A 26,596-nucleotide genomic window follows, 5' to 3' on the forward strand; every position below is an offset into this window, starting at 1 on the left:
ATGTCATGGCCAGAGGCTCAGAGTTACTGCAGGTCGAAGTACACTGATCTGGCTACTGTAGACAGCATGGGTGATGTAAACTCTCTAATAAATTTAGTGGATGCTAAATACAGCGGATCAGTGTGGATTGGACTCAAGAGGGGGACAGAGAAACTCTGGGGTTGGTCTAATGGAGAAGACACAAATTCTGAGTACTATAACTGGGATTTAGTACAGCCAGATGAGGATGGAGATTGTGTAGCTACTTGTTCCGGGGTTTGGACAGATTTGCAATGTAGCCTTTTACAACATTTTCCATGCTATAAAGGTGAGTTCTTGTAAAATTATGAATATGCAGTTTGGCTGTGAAAGAAGAGCTGCAAAACGTTTTTCTCTCATTTCTCTCCCAATAGAAAACATTACATACCTAATACAAACTAATAAAAACTGGAGTGATGCTCAAAGTTACTGCAGACAGTATTACACAGACCTGCCCACAATTCACAACTCTGAGGAAAATGACCAGATAAGTATGCTTTCTCCTGAATCGTGCATTTGGACTGGTTTGTTCCTGGACTCTTGGGAATGGTCTGAAAAAAGGATTCACTTCTTCAGACACTGGGCAGCAGGTCTTCCAACCCAGAGTTCACAATCTGGTGACTGTGTTGGCATGACAAGAAGCAATGCTGGCAGATGGGCTCAATACAGCTGTGATCTACGGAGTCCTTTTATCTGCCATGGAAGTGAGCATCTAACAAATTAGATCACATTAGACAGAATGAGTATCAGTTCTACCTATTTCCATCATTTTTATGGCTATGACAACTCAACTTTGACGCTCTATATCTCAGAATTAGATTATCCCACTTTAGCCAATATATATATATTCACTATACTGTATTCAGTGTGTTACCATTACATATTTTTCTCTGTAAGTTTATTGGCTTTTAGCTTTTAAATTGCTCACAAAAATGTTAATGCAATTTGTTTTAGGGCTGTATGTTTTTGTTTTAAATTTAAAAACTCTGTTACATTTACAATCCTGTCATTTCCATCATAAAGGTCCCAGGTCTTCAGTAGCACCGTACCAGTTTGTGAACGAAAGCATGACTTGGATGGATGCTTTGAAGTACTGCAAAAAGAGCTTCACTGAAATGGCCGCTGTTATTAACATGAGTGATGTAAGAAGGTTGTTAAGTTCAGTGGATCCTGAATACAGTGGTTCAGCATGGATAGGTCTTTATGCTCCGGGAGTGAAACGCTGGATCTGGTCTATGGGGGACAAAGCAGTCTCCCAGGACGGTATGTGGCATCCAGGAGAACCGAATGGTGATGGCGAATGTGTGAGGAGTTTTAATGGCAGCTGGTATGATGAGAGCTGCAGCAGCGTTCTCCCATTTGTGTGTTTCAGTGGTAAGTCCTCTAAGTTTGAGTTTGTTTTTTAACTTTAGCTGTTCCTCGACTGAGGACTGGTCCTTGTCTTGTGTTTCCGAACAGACAGCACTGGTTTTATTATTACTGAGTCTGCTATGACATGGAGAGATGCTCAGAGTTACTGCAGACAACACCACACTGATTTGGCGAGTATCAGCAGCCCAGAGCAGCAGAATCTGATTCCTAATGAATTATCGCTCTGGATTGGTCTGTTACTGGACTCTTGGGCCTGGGCTAACCAATGGAACCACTACTTTAGATACTGGGCAGCAGATCAACCATCTATGATCTCAGGATCTGGTAACTGTGTTGACATGTCAACAACTGATTCGGGGAAATGGGCTAATAAATTCTGTGATGTACAGCAGCCTTTTATCTGCTATGGAGGTAAGTTTTCTCCATTCAAACTTTGTGTGTGTGTGTGTGTGTGTGTGTGTGTGTGTGTGTGTGTGTGTGTGTGTGTGTGTGTGTACCTGGTATTCATCACGTTGTGGGGACCAAATGTCCCCACAAGGATAGGAATGCCAGTAGATTTTGACCTTGTGGGGACATTTCTCAGGTCCCCATGAGGAAACAGGCTTATAAATCATGCACAATGAGTTTTTTGAGGAAGTAAAAATGTGCACAATCTCCTGTGAGGGCTAGGTTTAGGTGTAGGGTAGGTGTAGGGCGATAGAAAGTACGGTTTGTACAGTATAAAAACCATTACGCCTATGGAATGTCCCCATAAAACATGTAAACCCAACGTGTGTGTGTGTGTGTGTGTGTGTGTGTGTGTGTGTGTGTGTGTGTGTGTGTGTGTGTGTGTGTGTGTGTGTGTGTGTGTGTGTGTGTGTGTGTGTGTGTGTGTGTGTGTTTGTGTGTGTGTGTGTGTGTGTGTTAAGGGTGACTTTGACTCTGTATTTCTGTAGAGAACAAGTTATATACGAAACAGGTCATCAGACTTAAATTGTCCTGTAAAGGAGAATGCCCACTGAATGATCCTGCACTACAGACAACCATTCTGAATGAGGTTTGTATCTGCCTTAAACACAATTGTTTCATTGTCAAATTGAATGAATAACTGAGCCCTGACAACCAATCACAACATCCTATAGCTTTGTCTGTTTTCTTTCATTTCATATTGCTGCTGTTGTTAGATTGTATTTGATTCTTTCTTGCTGGTCTTTCAGATTAGTAAAAAGCTGAAGAGCATGGGGCTGGGAAATGACAGAAAATTAAGCTGGAGAAAGGAGGAAGGTGGAGAGGTGTTTCATCAGGAAAGAAAACCTGTTCAAATAAGTTCAAATAATGCATGTAAAAAGCAGTAATCTTTTATGAACCTCTTTACACTTTGAAATATTAGATTATTAGTAAACATAGATTGTTTTAAGGAACTGTTAGTTCAGTAGTTGTAGTACTATTATCCATTATTTGAACATCAGTTGTGACAGTATATCATATCTATTGAAAATGATTGCCAAATTATTTATCCTATGATTTTACCTTTTCTAAGTTAACCATTTAATATTATAATTTTAAAAGGAAATATTTTATGTAAAATAATTGTTAAAGTAGGATGACATTATTCTCATAATGTGCATATTTGTGTGCATTTCTATGTGCGTATCTAGGTGATTTTAAAATTTTAAATGAGTTTTTGTGTTTTTCATTTGAAATTGATGACTGATTTAATATAGTAACTTTGAATGTTATTTTTTAAATAACTATAAATATGTTTGTATGTAAATATGTTTTTTAAAGTATGAAAATTCAACAATTAATTCTTTAGCTTTGTAGCAGCCTGTCAAGATAAGTTACTCTCTAATGGAAATGACTCCTTTCTCTGTATGTCCGTGGAAAATTTAAAACAATAATAAATGTTAGATAATGAAGTAGATACAACTTTTAGCCTATTATTTATTACTTTTTGTGCCAGCTTGGATATCCTGAAATGCACATTGCTTCTAGCAAAACAAGCCATACTCGTTATGTTTGTTTGGCATTATTCGATTGCCACTAACCATGGAAATGTACTTGCTAAGGTAACTGCTGAGGAAGCGTCACAAAGCGTAACAAAACTGTTATAGTATTTTGTTCAAATGAGGCACACCTGGCACAGTTCATCCTTTAAACACCAGATGGCCACAAAATACAGTAGGCTATTTTGAAAAGTGCTGGCTAATAAGCACAAGCTTATATCGCAGACACACAGATGACGTAAAGCGACGTGAGGTTAGCTGCATTGTAAACAGATGAGGGCACAAACAGCTCCCGATCAGGGCAAAGTTTGTGGGATTTTGTCCACAAAAATGATTGGAGCACACATTATTTTAGTATTTCACACAACTGCATAAAAAAAAAACAGTTTTAACATGGATTTCTATGGGGACCAAAACATGAGAACACCCAAAAGGAAGTCCATCATGATGGCACTCATCGGTTACTCAGGAGGGTTTGCACCCATAGATAAAATGCAGCGTTGCAGGCAACCTGTTACCCGTGTTTTTCCAACCTTGAAACTGCACTGGAGTGGCAGTCAAACCCGTGACTTCCCACCCTTGAACTCGTACTAGATCGATGTACTCCCTGTTCTGAGCTCTGACGTCACATAGCCCGCAAAACAACAATGTCAGCCCCTATGGGTGCAGTGTTTATGCGAGTGGTACACGGTGGAAAAAAAGACTTTAGGACAATATAACTCTTCCGTAATGGTTCAGTTTCAGTTCCAGGCTGATTTGAAGGAATGTGTGGAATAAATATGTTGTCTTTTATTGTGTGAAAGCTAGAAGCTAGAAGACAAGATGGGTAGGGGATTTGGTAAAGGTCTGGTCCACATTCCAGTTTATTCTGGAGCCAAGAACTGAGAGGAACATGCAAAGTGAGTAAAGAGAGTTTGTTTTGTTTTACTTGCTTTTTAGGGCAGGGTTACCTGAAATAACCAGAGTGTGTTGTGGCGTCGCTTTTCTAGATGCATATGACCCTGCTGAAGTGGCAGTAGCAGTTGAAAGTCTGTTTAAACGGATAAGAATTTACAGAGGAAAAAACTGAGGTAAGAAATTACAGTTTCATGTCTGACTGTAATTTAATTTATGTTAATGTTGTAATTTAATTTATGAATCAGCATATCTTTTCAATAATTGATTCAAAAGTTTGGAATAGTTAAGAAATTTTGTTTGTTTGTTTTTTTGAGCATTAGAAGTCTCCAATGCTCACCAAAGGCTACATTTATTCAATACAAAATTGGAAAAAAGTTATACTGTGAAATGTCATTAAATGTGAATTATTACTGTAATGCAAAGCTAAATTAAGCAGTCATTACTCAAGTCTTCAGTGTCACATGATTTTTCATAAATCATTCTAACATGCTGCTAAGTTATCTCTAATGTTTACAATAGTGAATTAAAATATTTAGACAGAAATATTTTAAATTAACTGTGTTGCAACACTTTTTACTCTCCTCAAAACAATGTAAATATTAAGAATAAAAATAAGAATAATGACATGCTCTTGATTGTGCCTAGGAGTTGACTGGCATGGGAAATGAAATTATTGTTAGAATTGCTATTTTGTGTGTAAAACTGTAGTGACAAGATATCTTCATGCTGATTTTTTTGCCCAGGATGCTTTGTCAAGTGATAAGTTAACACATGCAAAAAGGAAAATGAGCTATTTGAATATGAAAATTATTCACATCTTGTCATTACAAAGTCAGCATTTGTGTGTGTGGGGAGGGGTGTTACACCTGCTTAAAGCCAAAAGCCAAATTACGGTGCAGACTGAACCTCCCCATCTCATTCTGATGCTAATTCTGAGGTTTAAATGTTAATATAATTAATATAATGATAACTTCCCAGAGTAAGACTAATTCAGCGGTTTCTGTAGTCTATCACTTTTAGTTCCTGGCTAATATGCAAGAATCTGTGGCAGAAACAGCAAGTAGCACATTGACATTTAAGCATGACATTTAAAAAAAAATAAAAAGAATGAAATAGTATTTTCTTGTAAAATGTACTACAGTAATCTTTGTTGTATTTGAAGAGTTTTTTTTTTTTTTTACAATTTGTTTCACACAGATCTGTGCATTTTTTTCACTAACCTGAACAAGTTCCATTTACATGTACATTTTTTTATTAGGCAGACACTTTTATCCATATTTACTTTAAAAAAAAGAACAATCATATAGTACAGCAACTCTTTATTCTTGTAATTCCGATCATAGTACAGTAGATCATGTGTCTAACAACACCAAAGTCATGGGTTTGATTCCCAGAATCAAAACACAAACAGTTTGGTAAGTTCACCATATTTGGGGTGCTTGTCTTGACAAAGAATGTGAAGTCACAATAAATTTGCAGTGTATCATTGACTTCTTGAAGAGGTGTGACACAGAAAACGTATGTTCGATCATCCCTTATTAGAATCCAGCAGAGAGGATCTGTGTGAGCATCATGGATGGGATTCTGTTTGTGCTGCTTCTGCTGTCAGGTTGGTGTGGTCATGTATAATCTGAATTTATAATGATGTGTTCATATACAAATGGTTTAACATGGTGATTTTAACAGGGCTCTTCTGGGGCAGTTCTGGTATTGCTCGTCATTACTTCTATATAAATGCGAGAATGTCGTGGCCAGAGGCTCAGAGTTACTGCAGATCGAAGTACACTGATTTGGCTACTATAGACGGCATGGGTCATGTAAACTATCTAATAAATATAGTGGATGCTGGATACACTGGATCAGTGTGGATTGGACTGAAGAGGGGGACACAGAAACGCTGGGGTTGGTCTAATGGAGAAAACACAACATCTGAGTACTATAACTGGGGTCCATCACAGCCAAATGGGAATGAAGATTGTGTGGCTTCTTATTCTGGTGTTTGGCATGATGTTAAATGTAGCGATTTACTATATTTTACATGCTATACGGGTGAGTTCTTGTAAAATGATGAATATGCAGTTTAGCTGGGAAAGAAGTGCTTCAAACTGATTTTTCTTTTCTCAATAGGAAATACTTCATACCTAATAAAAACTGCTAAAACCTGGAGAGATGCTCAGAGCTACTGCAGACAGTATTACACAGACCTGCCCACCATTCACAACTCTGAGGAAAATGCCAACATATCTACATTGCCTTCTCCTGGATGGTCCGTCTGGATTGGTCTGTTCTTGGACTTCTGGGAATGGTCTGATAAATGGGTCAACTTCTTCAGACACTGGGCAACAGGTCAACCAACCCAGAGTTTAGGATCTGGTGACTGTGTTGGCATGACAAGAAGCAATGCTGGCAGATGGGCTCAATACAGCTGTGATCTACGGAGTCCTTTTATATGCCATGGAAGTGAGCATCTAACAAATTAGATCATATTATATTATATCAAACAGAATAATTATTATTTCTCCTTTGCTCTGTTCTTTCATTTAGTTTGTGCATTACTAAATTAACAAATTAAGTAAATAGCCTAGAGAAAGCAAGCAAAGAACGCTTCTTTTATAATCATCAAAGCTATGACTGAGTTCTAAACTCTAAAGCTGATGTCTTGAGAAACGCTGGCAATTTTGTATGAAACATAAAAATCAGGAAGGCACATTGTAAATGAATGTATGCATACAAAGTTGCCACCAGTTTGCCAAAAAGTGAAATAGTGTATGTTGGTTCTACATACTCTATATTCACTCTGTTACCTTTACATATTTTCCTCTATAATTTCATTAGCTTTCAATTTATAAGTTGCTTACAAAAATGATAATGCAGTTGGTTTTAGGCTGATATGTTTTAATTTTTAAAACTCAATGATATTTACATTTACATTCCTGCCACTTCTCTTCTAAAGATCCCAGGCCTTTAGTACCAGTGTACTACTTCATAAACCAAAGCATGACTTGGCTAGATGCTCTGAAATACTGCAGAATGAGATTCACTGAAATGGCTGCTGTTGTTACCATGAATGATGTGAGAAGGCTGGTAAATTCAGTGGATCCTGGATACAGTGGTTCAGCATGGATAGGTCTTCATGCTCCGGGAGTGAAACGCTGGGTCTGGTCTATAGGAGACAATAGCGCAATCTCCCAGAATGGTATGTGGAGTCCAGGAGAACCGAATGGTGATGGCGAATGTGTGAGGAGTTTTAATGGCAGCTGGTATGATGAGAGCTGCAGCAGTGTTCTCCCATTTGTGTGTTTCAATGGTAAGTCCTCAAAGTTTGAGTTTGTCCTTTAACTTTAGCTGTTCCTCGAATGAGGGCTGGTCCTTATCTTGTGTTTCTGAACAGACAGCACTGGTTTTATTGTTACTGAGACTGCTATGACATGGAGAGATGCTCAGAGTTACTGCAGACAACACCACACTGATTTGGCGAGTATCAGCAGCCCAGAGCAGCAGAATCTGATTCCTAATGAATTATCACTCTGGATTGGTCTGTTTCTGGACTCTTGGGCCTGGGCCAACCAATGGAACCACTACTTTAGATACTGGGCAGCAGATCAACCATCTATGATTTCAGGATCTGGTAACTGTGTTGGCATGTCAACAAATGATTCTGGAAAATGGGCTAAATACATCTGTGATATGCGGCAGCCTTTTATCTGCTATGGAGGTGAGTTCCCCCCATTCAAACGAGATTTGTAAAGTAGGTCATTCTCAAAACTTACATTAACAAAAACTGTGATTTATTTACAGTTTTTTGTTTGTATGCGTTTGTGTGTTGAGGTGACTTTGACTCTGAATTTCTCTAGATGACAAGTTAATTAAAAAGCAGATTGTCAGAGTGAAATTGTCCTGTAATGGAAAATGCACACTCAATGATCCTGCACTACAGACGACCATTCTGAATGAGGTTTGTATCGGCCTTAAACACAATTCATTGCCAAATTCTGAATAATAAATGCACTGACAACCATCAACAACACCCTATAGCCTTGTGTGTTTTACTCTCATTTCACATTGCTGTTGGTTTTTATTTTATTCTTTCTCGCTGGTCTTCCAGATAAGCAAAAAGCTAAAGAGCACGGGGCTGAAAAGTGACAAATTAATCTGGAGAAAGGAGGAAGGTGGAGAGGTGTTTCATCAGGAGAGAAAACCTAGACCGAGTTCAAATAATGTGTGTAACAGGCGGTAATTTGTTTAAATATTAAAATAGAATACAATAAAATCTTATTAGACTACTAGTAAAAGTAAATTGATTTTAAAATTTTAATTAACTGTGAATTAGTTAGAGTATTATCCAGTATTTGAATATCAGTTGTGATACAGTAGTATGTAATATATTTACTGGAAGTGATTGTCAAATTAGTTTTCTTTTTCTAAATTTACTGTTTAATATTAGTTTCAAAAGCAAATATTTTAATAAAATTATCATTATGATGACATCATTCTCATAATTCTCTTAATTTTCAGGTGTCAACATTTGAAATTAGTTTTTGTGTGTGTGTTTTTCTTTTTAAAATGATTATGCACTTAATGTAGTAACTTTAATATGCTGTATGTTAAAAATAAAATTTGCTATGTAAAACTGATGTAAAAACTATGTAAAACAAGTTTGGAGATTTGTACGGTGGCTGAGAGAGCTCAACGCGCTGCAAACTTAAGAAAACACATGCAAACAGAAAAAAACGACAACAAATTAAGAAAACATCTTCATCAGTTTGACAACACAGGCGCTGCAAAATCTCGCAACGCAAACACAAATATGGAAACGCGCTGCAAATTCTCACAACACAACCAAACTCAGAAACACGCTGCAAACACAGGAACGCGCTGCAAACTCAGAAACGCGCTGCAAATAGCACGGTCCACAACGGAAATGTTTCAGGGGAACTCATCTGGGTCATCTGATTATTTATATCACTATATTACCTGATTATTTATATCACTATCACCTTTTAGTGATACTATACTATATCACTAAAAGGTAATAGTTCACTGACAACACCTCTGCTCTGACCAACAGCCACTGAACAAATAATCAGGTCCCAGATGGGTTCGTCACTTTTTGAGGTCTCCCTGAAACATTTCCATTGTGGACCGTGTTATATGCAGCGCGTTCCTGTGTTTGCAGCGCGTTTCTGAGTTTGGTTGTGTTGTGAGAATTTGCAGCGCGTTTCCGTATTTGTGTTTGCGTTGCGAGGATTTGCAGCGCCTGTGTTGTCAAACTGATGAAGATGTTTTCTTAATTTGTTGTCCTTTTTTCTGTTTGCATGTGTTTTCTTTGCAGTTTGCAGCGCGTTGAGCTCTCTCGGCCACCGTAGATTTGACTTTTATGAATTTATTAGCATTGGAGTAGTGTGCCTGAGTAGGCCTATCACATGTTCTGCAGTCACTGATATGGAAGAATTGAGAGCAATTGAAATGTGGCCTCCCACCCTGATATACTGAGTCCTAAAGTCATCAATCCAGTGCCAGAGAAGTATTACAGTATTCAAAAAGTGTTTTTTTAAATAATCTTCACACAGCTAAATTATTGCACAAGTCAGCTATTTTCTCAAACATGCTTGTTAATATTTCTAGCAAGATCTGGCAACATTACAATAGGCTACGTAATTGTTCATGGTGGGTGTGGATTCAGTGAAGGATGGGCTATGGAAGTAGATGTGGGGACACAGAGAGTGGCACAATTGATATATGTGACCCTGGACTACAAAACCAGTCACACGTAGTGCAGGTATATTTGTAGCAATAGGCAAAAATACATTTTATGGGTCAAAATTATACATTTTTCTTTTAGGCCAAAAATCATCAGGATTAAGTAAAGATCATGTTCCATTAAGATATTTGGTATATATTAGACAGTAAATGTATAAAATTTAAATTTTTAATGAATAATATGCATTGCTAAGAACTTAATTTGGACAACTTTAAAGGCGATTTTTTTTAATATTTGAATTTTTTTGCACCCTCAGATTTTAGACGTCTTTAAAATAGTTGTATCTTGACTGAATACTGTCCTATCATAAACCATACATCAAAAATAAGCTTATTTATTCAGCATTCAAATGATGTATAAATCTCAATTTCAAAAAATGTACCCTTATGACTGGTTTTGTGGTCCAGGGTCACATATGATGTTTACATACAGTACATTAAGGGCAAGATGTATTTGTGTGATTTTATAGGACACAAGATGTGTCAGTGAATGTTTAGGAGAAAAGTGTTTATTGTGCCCAGTAATTTACTAGCATGGATTCATTTTAACTCTATAAAAGATCATTTGGTTCATTTGAAAAGAGAAGCTGATAACTGATACTTTCTTTGCATCCCTCAGTAGAGATGGGTACATATTAATAAAACCTGGAGTGGCATTCTAATACACATTTGGTGAAGTTTAAATATTTACATTCTTCTTTCAGTTAACTTAACAACAAATTTAATCAGTTTCCTTTCATTTGTTTATTAAACTGACCAAATAACTCTTTAGTTTAGCTTTTTTGCCAAAATTCAACCACCAATGTGTTATGCGGTCCAAAAATGAAAATTAGCTATTTGAATATGAAAATGACTCATGTTACATCACAATGCATGTTAGCAAAAGCTTTTGCTCTTTAAGTATTGCAGTAATGTTCTTTAGGTAAACAAGTAAGTTTAAATGTTAAAACAATGTGTAAAAAACTTGAAAAACATTGCTACCTTGTTGCCTTGAAATGTTTTATCTTTGCAATATGTCTTTTGTTAGAATAACTTGGAGTGGAATTAACTTCTTTTTTTTAAGTTGACTTGACTATTATTTCTTAGTCCAGTCAACCTAAGTTAAGTTGTGTCAACTGGTGGAAAAAAAATATCCCATTGCCTTAAAATATTAAATAAAGATGATAAAACATTTTTTTATATATTTCTTGGATTTATTTAATGATAGAAACAATGCTTTCATGCACATTTAAATTAAACAAGCAATTTGCTGTCAACACATCAACTGACAATTGAAATTAATTAGCTAGGAGAATATTTAATATAATGTTTATGTGGAAAATACTGTGTAACCACATGTATTTTGAGACTTGAGAGTGCTGCAAACCTATCACTGGCATACATATAACCAGAAAATACAGCATACATAATTTTACACATATTAAACCAATAAATACAAATATTTGCTTACCTAATTTGTAAATTTGAGTCCAAATGTCCAAAATTTGTGGAGAAGCTCATCAAGATGAAGGTCTTTTGGCTGCAACGGTCTTCACATGTTCTCACGATAAGTGATGCTGAGAATATGACATTGTTGTTGAATTGCTTTAACACGTTTTAAAAAAAAAAAAAACTCTAGTTCAGTCAACTTACAAACTAGTGAAGTCAGTGAAAACTTAAAATGTTAAGTTAAATCAGCAAATTCAGAAACTGCAGTTAAAACAAAAAATATTTCAAACAACCAACAGTGGGGGATCTGCTAGACTAAATGGCTATAGGTCTGGTCCACATTGTTGTTTGTTCTGCTAAGGCCAAGAACTATAACATGTAAAAAACATGTAAAGTTGCCAAAGAGTGTTTGTGCTGTTTTACTTGCCATTTAGGGAGTGTTGTGATGTCACTTTTCTAGATGTATATCTAGATGTACATCCCTCCTGAGGAGGGAGAAGCAGTTGTAAGTCTCTGGGTAAAATGTAAAGGATTTACATTAAGAGGTAAGAGATTGAAATTTTATGTCTAACCGGAATTTAATGGTTGTTAAATTACAGATTTGGTAGAGTCTGAATCAGCATAATTTACTACTAGACAAAAGTTTGGAATAATTATGATTTTTTTTTTATGTTTTTGAAAGAAGTCTCTTATGCTCACCAAGGCTGCATTTATTCAATAAAAAATACAGTAAAAACAGTAATATTGTGAAATATGTTAATACATTTTAAAATGCTATTTATTCCTGAGAAGTTGAATTTTCATCAGCCTATTGGAGTTTTCAGTGTCACATGATCCTTCAGAAATCATTCTAGTTAATTCTTTTGAACTAAATTGTTTAATTGAAATAGGTGTTGGGGTCATGATGGGAAAGTGAATTTAATTTCCACAGTATGTTCATACACTATCTAAAATGGTAATGATTTTTCTTTATGTTACAGACATTTGAAACAAACCGTGTTACTACAGCTATTGGTCTCCTCTAATATAAATAATAATAATAATAATAATAATAATAATAATAATAGGAATTTATTGGCATGGAGAATTAAATGGTTGTTAAATTTGTATGTTTGTATTTTGTGTTTGACTTTGAGTGTCGAGATATCTACAAGAAGATCTTTTTTCCCAAGATGCTTTGTCCAGTAATGAGATGAGACATGCAACAAATGAAAATGAGCTGTTTGAATATGAAAATTACTGTCATCTTGTCATCACAAAAATCAGCATATATTTTGTGTGTGTGTGTGTGTGTGTGTGTGTGTGTGTGTGTGTGTGTGTGTGTGTGTGTGTGTGTGTGTGTGTGTGTGTGTGTGTGTGTGTTAGACCTCAAGCCAAAAAACATATTACGGTGCAGACCAAATGTCCCCATATCATACTGATGCTCCTTCTGAAGTTTAAATGATAATAGTGTAATTGGGTTTGTCTGTAATTCTGGATGGTCAGACACTGATTCTTAAGTTTCTATGGTTTACTTTTAGTTCCAGTAGAGACACTGAAATGTGGGCAGCCGTGGCCTAATGGTTAGAGAGTCGGACTTGTAACCCAAAGGTTGCAGCTTCGAGTCTTAGGTCCGACAGGGATTGTAGGTGGGGGGAGTGAATGTACAGCACTCTCTCCACCCTCAATACCATGACTGAGGTGAGTCTCTTGAGCAAGGCACCGCTCCCCGGGCGCCGCAGCAATGGCTGCCCACTGCTCCGGGTGTGTGTTCATGGTGTGTGTGTGTGTGTGTGTGTGTGTGTGTGTGTGTGTGTGTGTGTGTGTTCACTACTGTGTGTGCACTTGGATGGGTTAAATGCAGAGCACAAATTCCTAGTATGGGTCACCATACTTGGCCTCACTTCACCTCCTTTCCTGAAATTGTATTTTCTTGTAAATACACCCCAATATGAGAAGAACCAATAATATTCACAGTATGCAAGTACAGTAACTCTTTATTCTTGTAGCTTAAGCAGTATAATGCAACTAAAAAGACATTGGTTTGTTTTCTAGGGAATGCATAAACTAGTCAAATGCACTGTATAATGTAGCTTGAATAAATTCTAGGGCACTTTGAATTAAAGTATCTGCTTTTAATCCTGTGTGTTTTAGCAGATTAGATCTCACTGGACAGAAAAACTTCTAGACTGTGAGTGTGTCATGCTGTCTAAGAATGTGTACCTTATGTATTTGCTTCCTGCAGACCTACGACACAGAAACCGTGTTTAGTAATCCCTTAGAATTCAACAGAGAGGATCTGTGTGAGCATCATGGACGGGAATATATTTGTGTTGCTTCTGCTGTCAGGTCGGTGTGGTCATTTGTAATCTGTATTTATGATGATGTGTTCACATATAGATGGTTTAACATATTGATTTTAACAGGGCTCATCTGGAGCAATTCTGCAATTTATCGTTCATACTACTATATAAATGCAAAAATGTCGTGGCCAGAGGCTCAGAGTTACTGCAGATCGAGGTACACTGATCTGGCTACTGTAGACAGCATGGGTGATGTGAACAGGCTGAGAAATATAGCAGATGCTGGATACAATGGATCAGTGTGGATTGGACTGAAAAGGGGGAAACAGAAACGCTGGGGTTGGTCTAATGGACAAAATACAACATCTCAGTACTATAACTGGGCTTTAGGACAGCCAAACGAAGGCGTATATTGTGTATCGACAAATGACGGGTTATGGTATGATATGCCGTGCTACCATTTGCGATATTTTCTATGCTACACTGGTGAGTTTTTGTAAAATGATTAATGCACGTTAAGTTGGAAAAAAAAGAGCTTCAAACTGATTTTTTTTTTTCTTTGGATCTCTCAATAGGAAATAATACATATCTAATAAAATCTGCTAAAACCTGGATTGATGCTCAGAGCTACTGCAGACAGTATTACACAGATCTGCCTGCCATTCCCACCTCTGTGGCAAATAACCAGATAACAAAGATTCTTTTACCTGGATGGTACATCTGGATTGGTCTGTTCATGGACACTTGGGAATGGTCTGATAAATGGATGCTCTTCTTCAGACACTGGGCAGCGGGTCAACTATCTGAGAGTTTAGAATCTGGTGACTGTGTTGGCATGTCAAGAACCAATTCTGGCAGATGGGCTCAATACAGCTGTGATCTACAGCAGCCTTTTATCTGCCATGGAGGTGAGTATCTAACAAACTTGATCATTTGTCTATGTCCTGTTTTGTCATTTAGTTTCTAAAACAACCTGATCTCATGAGAAAGCGTGTTGATTCTACATACAGTGTCTTTCGAGCGTATTCTACATCTTCATTTTTTTTCATGTTTTATGTCAAACGTCTTTACTTTTTTTCCCCACATCAATCTACACTCCATACAACATAATGACAAAGCAAAACAGAATTGTTACAACTTAAAAAAAAACTGAAATAAGCACACTGCATAAGTATTCATACCCTTAACTCAGTACTTAGTTGAAGCACCTTTACCGTCTTAAGTATATTTGGTTATGGTGCAACAAGCTTTGCACATCAGCAGTTGGAAATTATCTGCCATTCTTCTCCTCACCTCTTCACCTCTCAAGCTCTATCAGGTTGAGTGGGGGCAGATGCACATTTTAAGGTTTCAAACCCAGGCTGTGGCTGGGCCACTTAAGGATTTTCACAGAGTTGTCTATAAGCCACTCTTGCTGTGTGCTTAGGGTCATTGTCCTGTTGGAAGGTAAACCATTCTGCCCAGTCCTAGGTTCTGAATGCTATAGACTGGGTTTTCATTAAGGCTATCTCTATATTTTGGTGCATTGTGCTTTTCTTCTACTCTGACAAGTTCTTCGGCCCCTGCTGCTGAAAAACAGCCCCACAGCATGAGGCTACTACCAGCACACTTTACTTTTGGGATGGTACTCTGCAGGTGATGAGTAGTGCCTGGTTTCCTTCAAACTGGATGCTCGGAATTGAGGTTCATCAGACCAAAGAATCTTTTTTTTTCTCACAATCTGAGTGTCCGTCAGGTGCTGTTTTGCAAATTCCAAGTGTGTTTTCATGTGTCTTCGCTCAAGAGAGGATTGAGTCTTGCCACACCTCCATTAAGCTCTGATTGGTGGAGTGTTGCAGTGATATTTGTCCTTTTGTATGTTTTTCCTATCTCCACATTTGATCATGGAGCTCAAATAGAGTGACCATCGGGTTCTTGGTCACCACTCTAACCAAAGTCCTTCTCCATCATTTGCTCAGTTTGGCCAGAAGGTCAGATTTAGGAAGAATCCTGGGGGGTGTTCTATAAAACAAGTTTACCAAATAAGTCAGGCTTATTTCAGTTAGTCTGACTTATTTTGAGCCAAATCAAGTGACAATAAGTCAGACTAACTGAAATAAGCCTGGCTTATTTGGTAAACTTGTTTTATGGAACACCGCCCTGTTTGTTTAAAACTTCTTTCATAAAGGGTAATGGAGACATGCTTCACAATGCAGCAGATTTTGTGCAGCAGATGTGTGACTTTATGCAGTCCTGCTTCTGAGCTCTACAGGCAGTTTTTTTGACTTCACTGCTTGCTTTTTGCTTCAATGTGTATTTTCAGCTGTTATACTTTCTATTATGACATGTGTGCCTTTCCAAATCCTACCCATTCGATTGAATTTGCCACAGGTTAACTCAGGTTACACTCAAAGTGTAACATCTACAAGCAATATAAATGCTCCTGAACTAACTGTTCCAGATAAGGCTATATAATTATGCAATAGAATCATTTAAGTTTATTATTTTTAATAAATTTGCAAAACATGTTTTTTTGCTTTGTCTTTATGGTGTATGGAGTGTTTTGTTTGATGTGGGGAAAAAGTCATTTAAAGCAGTTTAACAGAAGACAGAAACATAAAATGTGAAAAAAAATGTTGTGGTATACTGTAGATATTTTAGGAAGGCACTGTATATTCATTTGACTGCATATTCAGTCTGTTATCTTTGCATATTTTAAAGACTTTAATCATCATTATATCTCTATAATATTTATATCTCAAAGTATCTATGATCTTTAAAATCCTTTCATTTTTCTCATAAAGGGCCCAGGCCTTCTATACCAACATATGAGTTTGTGAACCAAAATATGACTTGGGTAGATGCTGTGAGATACTGTAGAGCGAGATTCACTGAAATGGCTGCTGTTGTTACCATGAATGATGTGAGAAGGCTAGTCAATTCAGTGGATCCTGGATACAGTGGTTCAGCATGGATAGGTCTTTATTCTCCGGGAGTGAAACGCTGGATCTGGTCTATAGGAGACCCAAACTCCCAGAATGGTATGTGGAGTCCAGGAGAACCAAATGGTGATGGCGAATGTGTGAGGAGTTTTAATGGCAGCTGGTATGATGAGAGCTGCAGCAGTGTTCTCCCATTTGTGTGTTTCAATGGTAAGTCCTCTAAGTTTGAGTTTGTTTTGTCAACTTGCTGATCCTTGACTGACGTTTGGTGGTTCCTTGTCGTTTTTCTGTTCAGAAAGCACTGGTTTCATTGTTACTGAGACTGCTATGACATGGAGAGATGCTCAGAGTTACTGCAGACAACACCACACTGATTTGGTGAGTATCAGCAGCCCAGAGCAGCAGAAGCGGATCCCTAATGAATTATCGCTCTGGATTGGTCTGTTTCTGGACTCTTGGGCCTGGGCTAACCAATGGAACCACTACTTTAGATACTGGGCAGCAGATCAACGATCTATGATTTCAGGATCTGGTAACTGTGTTGGCATGTCAACAAATTATTCTGGAAAATGGGCTAAATACATCTGTGATATGCGGCAGCCTTTTATCTGCTATGGAAGTAAGTTTTTTATGTTACATGGTTTATGTAAAAGGGTGAACTGATGAAGACTACACTCTTAAAAATACACGCGATTCATGATGCCATAGAAGAACCTTTTTTGTTTAAATGATTCCATAAAGAACCTTTAAAATCCGAAGAACCTTTCTGTTTCACAAAAGGTTCTTTGTGGCGAAAGAAGGACCTTCAGATTATAAAAAAGGTAAGAAAGAGATGGTTCTTTAAAGAACCTTTAACTGAATGGTTCTTTGTGAATCCAAAAATGGTTCTTCTATGGCATCGCTGTGAGGAAACTTTTGAAGCACCTTTAATTTTAAGAGTGTCGATAAACTGTTCACTTTATATGCTTTAGTGATGTAAAACATCTATATTTCACATCATTCTTGTGTGCTTTAATAATATAAAGCATACATATAAGTATTCACTGCATCATTGTGTAATTAGGTAAATTAACTAGTGAAGTGAACAGTTCATTGAAATGAACTGTCCAATAGAATCAGCTTGCAGAAAAGAATCAAATTTACGCATTTGCCTGAGGCTCTGGATTACAGGTAATAATGATCAGTTTCTTGCAATGACAGTTCATTTCAAGTCAAAAGACCTCTTTATCATCAGGAGTCACTGGTATTTCTTTTGTGTTCCTTGATGTACTTTTTATTCTTAAAAATAGGCAACTGACTTGCATTGTAGAAATCAAAATGGTAAACTATTTCTCTTACTCTATATTTATCTAGATGACAAGTTGATTAAAAAACAGACCATCAGAGTGAAATTGACCTGTAATGGAAAATGCACATTAAATGATCCTTCACTACAAACGACCATACTGAATGAGGTTTGTATCTACCTTAAACATAGTTTCATTGTCAAATTCTGAATGAATAACTGTGCACTTGTAACCATCCATAGCACCCTATAGCTTTGTGTTTTCTGTCATTTCACATTGTTGCTGTTAATAGGTTTTATTTGTTTCTTTCTTGCTGATCCTCCAGATAAGTAAAAAGCTGAGGAGCATGGGGCTGGAAAGTGACAAAAAATTAAGCTGGAAAAAGGGGGAAGGTGGAGAGGTGTTTCATCAGGAGATAAAACATAGACCGAGTTCAAATAATGCATGCACTAAGCAGTAATTGTTTATTTACTTCTTTAAAGCAAACTTTAAAACAGATTCAAATAATATAAAAGTAAAAGTAGATTGTTTAATGAACTGTGAAGTAGTAGTAGTATTATCTATTAATTAAACAATGAATGGTGATAGTGGTGATAGTTTTTCTTTTGAAATTGATCATTGATTTATGATAGTAACCTAATATGCTAAATTTTAAAAATAAAATCTCCTATGTAAAAGTCAAGTTTGGAAAATTTTATTTTATGAATTCATTAGCATATGTAGCGCTTAAAAATAAGTTTTACTTGTGTTCGTGCCATATCGGAACAAACCAGTTTGTTAGGTGCTATTCTACGGTGGCCGAGAGAGCTCAACGCGCTGCAAACTTAAGAAAACACATGCAAACAGAAAAAAACGACAACAAATTGAGAAAACATCTTCATCGGTTTGACAACACAGGCGCTGCAAATCCTCGCAACGCAAACACAAATATGGAAACGCGCTGCAAATTCTCACAACACAACCAAACTCAGAAACGTGCTGCAAACACAAGAACGCGCTGCAAATAGCACGGACCACAACGGAAATGTTTCAGGGAGACCTCAAAAAGTGACGAACCCATCTGGGACCTGATTATTTGTTCAGTGGCGTTCAGAGGTGTTGTCGGTGGACTATCACCTTTTAGTGATATAGTATAGTATCACTAAAAGGTGATAGTGATATAAATAATCAGGTCCCAGATGGGTTCGTCACTTTTTGAGGTCCCCTGAAACATTTCCATCGTGGACCGTGCTATTTGCAGCGCGTTCCTGTGTTTGCAGCACGTTCCTGTGTTTGCAGCACGGTCCTGTGTTTGCAGCGCGTTCCTGTGTTTGCAGCACGTTCCTGTGTTTGCAGCGCGTTCCTGTGTTTGCAGCACGTTTCTGTGTTTGCAGCGCGTTCCTGTGTTTGCAGCACGTTTCTGAGTTTGCAGCGCGTTCCTGTGTTTGCAGCAGTGCTTAAAAACGAAAAAAAAAAATCCATTCTGTTCACTCCGAGCAGAATCGATATTATAATGTTTCTGTTCTTGCGTTCCTCATTAAACAATACGTTCCGAAAACGGTTTTCTAGAAAAAATAACAGTTAATAAACGTTATTTTATTACACGGCGCGATAGATGGATAGATAGATAGTGTGTGCCTTTTAATAACATGTTTGGCTTTATGTTTACAAATGATTAAACCAAATTCCGTGTTCGTGTCATTTGAACTTCTTGTCTTTAAAACCGAAAGTAAACGAGTTCACCTGGAAACTCGTTACAAATGCGCTAATAATTTTTAAAAAACTATTTTCTTGTTTGATAATACTATAGCGAAATAAGCCCCTTCAAGACCATCCCCTTAACATCATGACCACACGGCTTAATCTGCGATTAAAAACCTGTTGACTTATTCCATACCTAATATGCATAATAGGCTATTTTCACTCAAACAAAACAGAACTCCAGATAGTTATGATTTTACATTTAATGCATAAAAGTAAAAGAAAACGTAATGCATTGTAACATTATAAAACGACAACAGATTTTCTTTTTCTTTTTTTTTACATTTAACACAACAGATCAACAACTTAAATTATAATATACCAAATAGGCTACTGGAAAAAACTGGATGGGCTTCAGCAAAATATTTTATAAAAAAAAAGTCAATCTATAGCCTACTTAAACTACAAGTTTTAATTAGGCTACAATAACTTAAACCTAAACATACCTTTGCACATGAAACAGCCAGGTGCTAACCTTAAGCTCGTCGCATCAGAAAGGGCTCTGCTTATGACATCTGCTTGGCGGGCATTTCAAGTTGTATGCGTCACCGTCGCATTTGCGCACACAATTTGAATTCATGTTTTTGGTCTGCCAAATTGATATAATAAAAAGAGCGATAAAAATACCGTTATTAACCGATTAATTTGGAATTTCTGTTTCTGTTCAGAATGATTAAAACTGATTTTGTTTTCGTTTTTCGTTTTCGTTCCTTGAACCGGTTCAGAGCCCTGGTTTGCAGCGTGTTTGTGTGTTTGCAGCGCGTTTCTGAGTTAGGTTGTGTTGTGAGAATTTGCAGCGCATTTCCGTATTTGTGTTTGCGTTGCGAGGATTTGCAGCACCTGTGTTGTCAAACTGATGAAGATGTTTTCTTAATTTGTTGTTGTTGGTTTTCTGTTTGCATGTGTTTTCTTAAGTTGCAGCGCGTTGAGCTCTCTCGGCCACCATACTATTCACCCTTTGACCATCAGATGGCCACAAAGTACACTGTTTTGACTCTTCTTTAGACTCGACCTGAGGTGCGTTCATGGCACAGTGTCACCTGTCAGAACTACACTCGCTTTAAAAACAGCGATGCCATAGAAATACTATTTTTGGTTCCACAAAGAACCATCTATTTTTTACTCTCCTATAATCTGAAGAACCTTTTGTAAAACAGAAAGGTTCTTAGTTAAAGGTCCTTTATGAACCATTTAGACAAAAAAGGACCTTCGGTAACACTTTATAATAATGTTCAGTAAGTCTTTTATAAGTGATTAATGATGAAATAATCATTTACAAAACATTCACAAATGATTAATAAGTGACATGCTAACAATTTGTGTATGTTCTGTAAATTCATTTACAAGTAATTAGTTAATGAACTAATTATTTACAAAACATGACTGTGTTTATAAATTATGAATAAGTGATATGTTCATTTTACTGTAAGTACTATGCTAACAATTTATCAATCTGTCGTAAATTTAAATCTTAAAAATAGCATATAATAAAATAATCAAACAGATCCTTAGTAAATGGTTAATTACTAGTTAACCCCTTAACTGTCACCCCCATTTTTTTTAAGTTTATCCAAACTTAAATTGTAAATCATGAACACTTTGGATCTAAGGTAGGTCTCTTTTTAAAGAAAACTTTACTGTAAAGAGAGTACACTGTACAATTTTTATTATATTTTATATAAAATACATATTGTACATAACAGGTTTTATCCTAAATTTGATATCAATTTGAAGTCTTACATCTAAGTAAGTTATTCCAAATTTGAAGTTGATATGAAAAAAAATTTGAGGTTCCTGTGAAAGTTTCTTTAGGGCGTTATAAAATACTAAATAACTTTATATAATTCATACCCTACATGGTTCATAGTGAATAAGTGCAGAGTGTATAGTGCGTCATTTGGGGCGCAGCTCATGTTTGCCAGAGAAAACATCTTTACCCTCACCAGTCAGCCCTTACATTGCAGTACACACTATAAAGTATTCAAAAGCTGTTGATGAATAAATAATGAATAAATCATTTACAAATCTTTCTGCATCCCCTAATCTAAAGTGTAAACTACTCATCAGTTGTAAATGTTTTACAAACCTGCCGGTTCCAGGTTGTGTGGGTATCAGGTGGGTATACACACTGGGGGAAAGACCTTTTGAAAAATGAGTAAAACATTTACAACTGATGAATTGTTTACACTTTAGATTAGGGGATGCAGAAAGATTTGTAAATGATTTATTCATGATGCGATCTTCAGTGAAGGATAAACATTTAAATAATTGATATTTTAATTATTTTTAAGTGACAAATAATATATTAACTAGTAACATATTAACCACTTACTAAGGATCTGTTTGATTATTTCATGATATGCTATTTTTTTAAGATAAATTACGACAGATTTGTAAATTGTTAGCCTATTACTTAATAATTTGTGAACATATAATCATGTTTTGTAAATTATTAGTTCATCATTATCTAATCACTTGTCAATGATTTATAACTTAATCTACAAAACATATATAAAATACTAACATATCACTTATTAATCACTTATGAATGCATAGTGATGTTTTTGTAAATGATTAGTTCATCATTAACTAAATTACTTGTAAGTAACTTGAAAATGAATTAGCAAAGCATACACAAATTGTTAGCATATCACTTATTAAACATTTATGAATGTTTTGCAAATCATTATTTTATCATTAACTAACCACTTATAAATGACTTACGACTGAACGTTATTATAAAGTGTTACCGGACCTTCTATGGTATTGTGAAGCACCTTTATTTTAAAGAGCTTATCGTCAGAGCGGAGCCGTTGACAACCCTGTTGAAAAAACCAGCATATGGTTAGGTATGTTTTGGTGCTGGGATGCTGGTTTATGCTGGCCCTTTGTTGGTTTATGCTGGTCCTTGATCAGCAACATGACCAGGTAAGGACCAGCATTAACCAGCAAAGGACCAGCTTTAACCAGCTAAACCAGCATCCCAGCACCAAAACATACATAACCAGCATATGTTGTTTTTTTCAACAGGGAAAGATTTCAAAGGCTTTACTAAGGAGGAGTTTATGTGTGCGTTTGAGTAGGGCTATATAACAATTTACCAAAATAAATTTTTTTAAACTTTATTCATTTAAAAGCATTATAGCCTATCAGCATGCACAACAGTGACAAGTAGTTACATTTCAAGTTTATTTATTGCAACTGCTATAAAACCATAACATATTTTATTTTCATTAAACAACATAAAATATAAAAATCAATCGGTCATAATGACGGCACTGGGCGTAAACAATGCGACTGGAGCTAATTATTGCTGCTAAAAATGATCGTGTGATGATGCAGTTTTTCCTCAATATCTGGATCTTTACATCCATTTATCTATTTCACTTTTTCACTTTTTAATTAACCAGATGCTTTTATAAAAATTCCAGATTTTCAACAGTCCATCCGTGTTTATAGATACCACAAGAATAATTGAGAAGTGCAATGAACTGAAAAAAAAATAACATGACTTAGCAAAACCCTTGTTGGCAATCACAGAGGTCAGATGTTTCTTGTAGTTGGCCACCATTTGGACACATCTCAGGAGGGATTTTGTCCCACTCCTTTTGGCAGATACTCTCCAAGTCATTAAGGATTCGAGGCCACTCCAGGACCTGTGCTTCTTCTTGAGCCATTCCTTTGTTGCCTTGGCTGTGTGTTTTGGGTCATTGTCATGCTGGAATATCCATTCACGACCCATTTTCAGTGCCCTGGCTCAGGAAAGCAGGTTTTCATCCAAGATTTGATGGTACATGGCCCCGTCCATCGTCCGTTTGATGCTTTGCAGCATGTTTCCATCTCCATGTTTGAAGGTGGGGATGGTGTTTGGTCTCATCTGACCACAACACGTTCACCCATTTCTCCTCTGAATCATTCAGATGTTCACTGGCAAACTTCTGACAGGCCTGTACATGTGCTTTCTTGATTAGGGGGACCTTGCGGGCGCTGCAGGATTTCAGTCATTCACGGCGTAGAGTGTTACCAATTGTTTGCTTGGTGATTATGGTCACAGCTGCCTTGAGATCCTTGACAAGATCCTCCTGTGTAGTTCTGGTCTGATTCCTCACCGTTCTCGTGATCATTGAAACTCCATGAGGTGAGATTTTTCATAGAGACCAAGACTGAGGGAGATTTACAGTTCTACCAGAAAGACTCGGGAGAATTTATACTATACCGATTACATTTATGTAGAAGCTCAGCAAGCAATCCGGTTCTTTGGCGTAGGCCCCGTTCGTAACTCGCATTCCGAGGGTACGGAAACAGCGAGTCCCGCCTGAAGACGAAGGCGGGGGCACCGCTAACCCCCAAAGATAGGTGGACTTAAGGGTCCACCAGAACGGGGCCCACCCCCAAAGGACGGTTTTAAAATTACCTTACGGTCGTGAATCCTGGGGTTCCTGGCTTAGATGGAGAAAGAAAGAGAAACAAATTAGATTTAGATGAGTGCCATTCATGGTTAACTTAAATGAACCACTAGCTGTTTGTTTTTTTTGGAAATGAACATATGCTCCTGGTATCCTTGATTGCGACGTGAAACAGGGCGATCCTTTGATAGAACGCATGGGCCACGGGCATCTTTTGATAGAACACATGGGCCACAGGCCATCTTTTGATAGAACACATGGGCCACAGGCCATCTTTTGATAAAACACATGGGCCACAGGCCATCTTTTGATAGAACACATGGGCCACAGGCCATCTTTTGATAGAACACATGGGCCACAGGCCATCTTTTGATAGAACACATGGGCCACAGGCCATCTTTTGATAGAACACATGGGCCACAGGCCATCTTTTGATAGAACACATGGGCCACAGGCCATCTTTTGATAGAACACATGGGCCACAGGCCATCTTTTGATAGAACACATGGGCCACAGGCCATCTTTTGATAGAACACATGGGCCACAGGCCATCTTTTGATAGAACACATGGGCCACAGGCCATCTTTTGATAGAACGCATGGGCCACAGGCCATCTTTTGATAGAACGCTTGGGCCACAGGCCATCTTTTGATAGAACGCTTGGGCCACAGGCCATCTTTTGATAGAACACATGGGCCACAGGCCATCTTTTGATAGAACGCATGATTGAATACACAGCCCTCTTTTGGTAGAACGCATGATTGAATACACAGGCCATCTTTTGGTAGAACGCATGAATAAATACACAGGCCGTCTTTGGATAGAACGCATGATTGAATACGCAGGCCGTCTTTTGGTAGAACGCATGAATAAATACACAGGCCGTCTTTGGATAGAACGCATGATTGAATACGCAGGCCGTCTTTTGGTAGAACGCATAAATAAATACACAGGCCATCTTTGGATAGAACGCATGATTGAATACACAGGCCATCTTTTGGTAGAACGCATGAATAAATACACAGGCCATCTTTGGATAGAACGCATGATTGAATACACAGGCCATCTTCTGATAGAACGCATGGGCCACGGGCCGTCTTGATAGCTTTGGTATTTATAATTACGATAGCGCATGAAGGCAGCATAAGCTGCAGCCACTTGAACCTATAGCGTGTACAGCTGTTTGACAGACGTATAACCCGCAGGCCATCTTGCTTTAGTAGCTAGCCATGCAATTCGTGAAAGTGCCAACCGCTTTGGCAAAACACCACCACCAGTAGAAAAAAAAATAGGATTTACCTAGATCGAGGCTGGAGAGCTTGCTGGGCTTCGAGGATGGAGGTACGGGAGCGATGGCATCGGTGAGCACCGCGGGTTCGTGTCGGCGATCAGAGCCTCATGCCGCCGCTTGAGCAGCTCGAGCTCACAGATTCGCCAGACTGGGCTCTAGCCGCTGCTTCTGTCTACCGCCGCCAGCGAGACGACGGTACATTGTTACGACTCCTGCACCGCAAACACATCCGCAGAGGAGGAGAACCGCACGGTTCACGTTAAACTATGCCGACAGTCGTTTTTAATGAAGTAACCATGGTATCCGTGATAAATCCTGTCAGTTTGAGAGAGTTAACAGCTCCGCTCCTTGCAACTGCGGCTGGAATCCAGTTTCACGGCTGTGTGCTGGAACAACAGCATCTGCGAACTCAGACATGGTAAGCGCTACCCTTTAAAGCTACAGTAGTGATATGATTGGAAGATGAGGAGGTAATTGGTGACGCGAACGATTGAGTCTTCCTGCCAGAACTTGCGCTAGCTTCATTTCTTTTGTTTCTTCCATTTGTGAAAAATCACACTATTGTCACCTTCTCAACAAGCTGGTTGGCGATGGCCTTGTAGCCCATTCCAGCCTTTTGTAGGTCTACAATTGTCCCTGACATCCTCAGACAGCTCTTTGGTCTTGGCCATGTTGGAGAGTTTGGAATCTGATTGACTGATTGCTTCTGTGGACAGGTGTCTTTTATACAGGTAACAAACTGAGATTAGGAGCACTCTCTTTAAGAGAGTGCTCCTAATCTCAGTTTGTGACCTGTATAAAAGAGACCTGGGAGCCAGAAATCTTGCTGATTGATAGGGGATCAAATACTTATTTCACTCATTAAAATGTAAATCAATTTATAGCTTTTTTTTTAAACACATTTTTCTGTTTGTTTGTTTGTTTGTTTGTTTGTTTTGTCTCTCATTGTTAAAATAAACCTACCATTAAAATGATAGACTGATCATTTATTTGTCATTGGGCAAACATACAAAATCAGCAGAGGATCAAATAATTCTTTCTCTCACTGTATCCCATGAGGCCATGGGAGGGGATTGATTGATTGATTGATTGATTGATTATGAATTGCAGTGAAACGACGCAACTGATGTTAGTAGGTCATGTGACAATGACAACATTATGAATGCAGTACATCCAGATTACATTCATACTACATAGATTCATATTATATA

General features: G+C 37.6%; 3 protein-coding genes across 3 annotated transcripts; all 3 read left to right on the plus strand.

The window, feature by feature from the left end:
* LOC141344446 (macrophage mannose receptor 1-like) lies at positions 1–5,900 on the plus strand. The gene is made up of 7 exons (XM_073849342.1): positions 1–307; positions 393–722; positions 1,042–1,392; positions 1,477–1,800; positions 2,325–2,425; positions 2,586–2,660; positions 5,814–5,900. Exons 1-7 carry the CDS (start codon positions 1–3, stop codon positions 5,898–5,900), a joined length of 1,575 nt encoding a protein of 524 aa, XP_073705443.1.
* Positions 5,901–6,013: 113 nt separating this feature from the next.
* On the plus strand, positions 6,014–8,508 carry LOC141344447 (macrophage mannose receptor 1-like). The gene is made up of 6 exons (XM_073849343.1): positions 6,014–6,266; positions 6,399–6,735; positions 7,232–7,578; positions 7,663–7,986; positions 8,126–8,226; positions 8,377–8,508. The coding sequence occupies exons 1-6, from the start codon at positions 6,014–6,016 to the stop codon at positions 8,506–8,508; spliced, it is 1,494 nt and encodes a 497-aa protein (XP_073705444.1).
* A 5,412-nt stretch (positions 8,509–13,920) lies between these two features.
* Positions 13,921–18,408, plus strand: LOC141344448 (macrophage mannose receptor 1-like). Its single transcript, XM_073849345.1, has 6 exons — positions 13,921–14,148; positions 14,367–14,653; positions 16,532–16,872; positions 16,958–17,281; positions 18,016–18,116; positions 18,274–18,408. Exons 1-6 carry the CDS (start codon positions 13,921–13,923, stop codon positions 18,406–18,408), a joined length of 1,416 nt encoding a protein of 471 aa, XP_073705446.1.
* Positions 18,409–26,596: the final 8,188 nt, after the last annotated feature.

Source organism: Garra rufa, chromosome 10 (genome assembly GCF_049309525.1).
Source record: "Garra rufa chromosome 10, GarRuf1.0, whole genome shotgun sequence".
Classification (NCBI taxonomy): domain Eukaryota; kingdom Metazoa; phylum Chordata; class Actinopteri; order Cypriniformes; family Cyprinidae; genus Garra; species Garra rufa.

What these genes read in the sequence shown, in the direction of transcription:
- LOC141344446 (XM_073849342.1), top strand. Translation starts at nt 1, where the DNA reads ATGTCATGGCCAGAGGCTCAGAGTTACTGCAGGTCGAAGTACACTGAT. An exon ending in TCCTTTTATCTGCCATGGAA is followed by an intron (nt 723 to 1,041) that starts GTGAGCATCTAA and finishes TCCATCATAAAG; the next exon opens with GTCCCAGGTCTTCAGTAGCA. An exon ending in GAAAGGAGGAAGGTGGAGAG is followed by an intron (nt 2,661 to 5,813) that starts GTGTTTCATCAG and finishes ATCCCTTATTAG; the next exon opens with AATCCAGCAGAGAGGATCTG.
- LOC141344447 (XM_073849343.1), top strand. Translation starts at nt 6,014, where the DNA reads ATGTCGTGGCCAGAGGCTCAGAGTTACTGCAGATCGAAGTACACTGAT. An exon ending in TTGTGTGGCTTCTTATTCTG is followed by an intron (nt 6,267 to 6,398) that starts GTGTTTGGCATG and finishes TTTTCTCAATAG; the next exon opens with GAAATACTTCATACCTAATA. An exon ending in TTTATATGCCATGGAAGTGA is followed by an intron (nt 6,736 to 7,231) that starts GCATCTAACAAA and finishes TAAAGATCCCAG; the next exon opens with GCCTTTAGTACCAGTGTACT.
- LOC141344448 (XM_073849345.1), top strand. Translation starts at nt 13,921, where the DNA reads ATGTCGTGGCCAGAGGCTCAGAGTTACTGCAGATCGAGGTACACTGAT. An exon ending in TAGGACAGCCAAACGAAGGC is followed by an intron (nt 14,149 to 14,366) that starts GTATATTGTGTA and finishes ATTGATGCTCAG; the next exon opens with AGCTACTGCAGACAGTATTA. An exon ending in CCCATTTGTGTGTTTCAATG is followed by an intron (nt 16,873 to 16,957) that starts GTAAGTCCTCTA and finishes TTTTCTGTTCAG; the next exon opens with AAAGCACTGGTTTCATTGTT.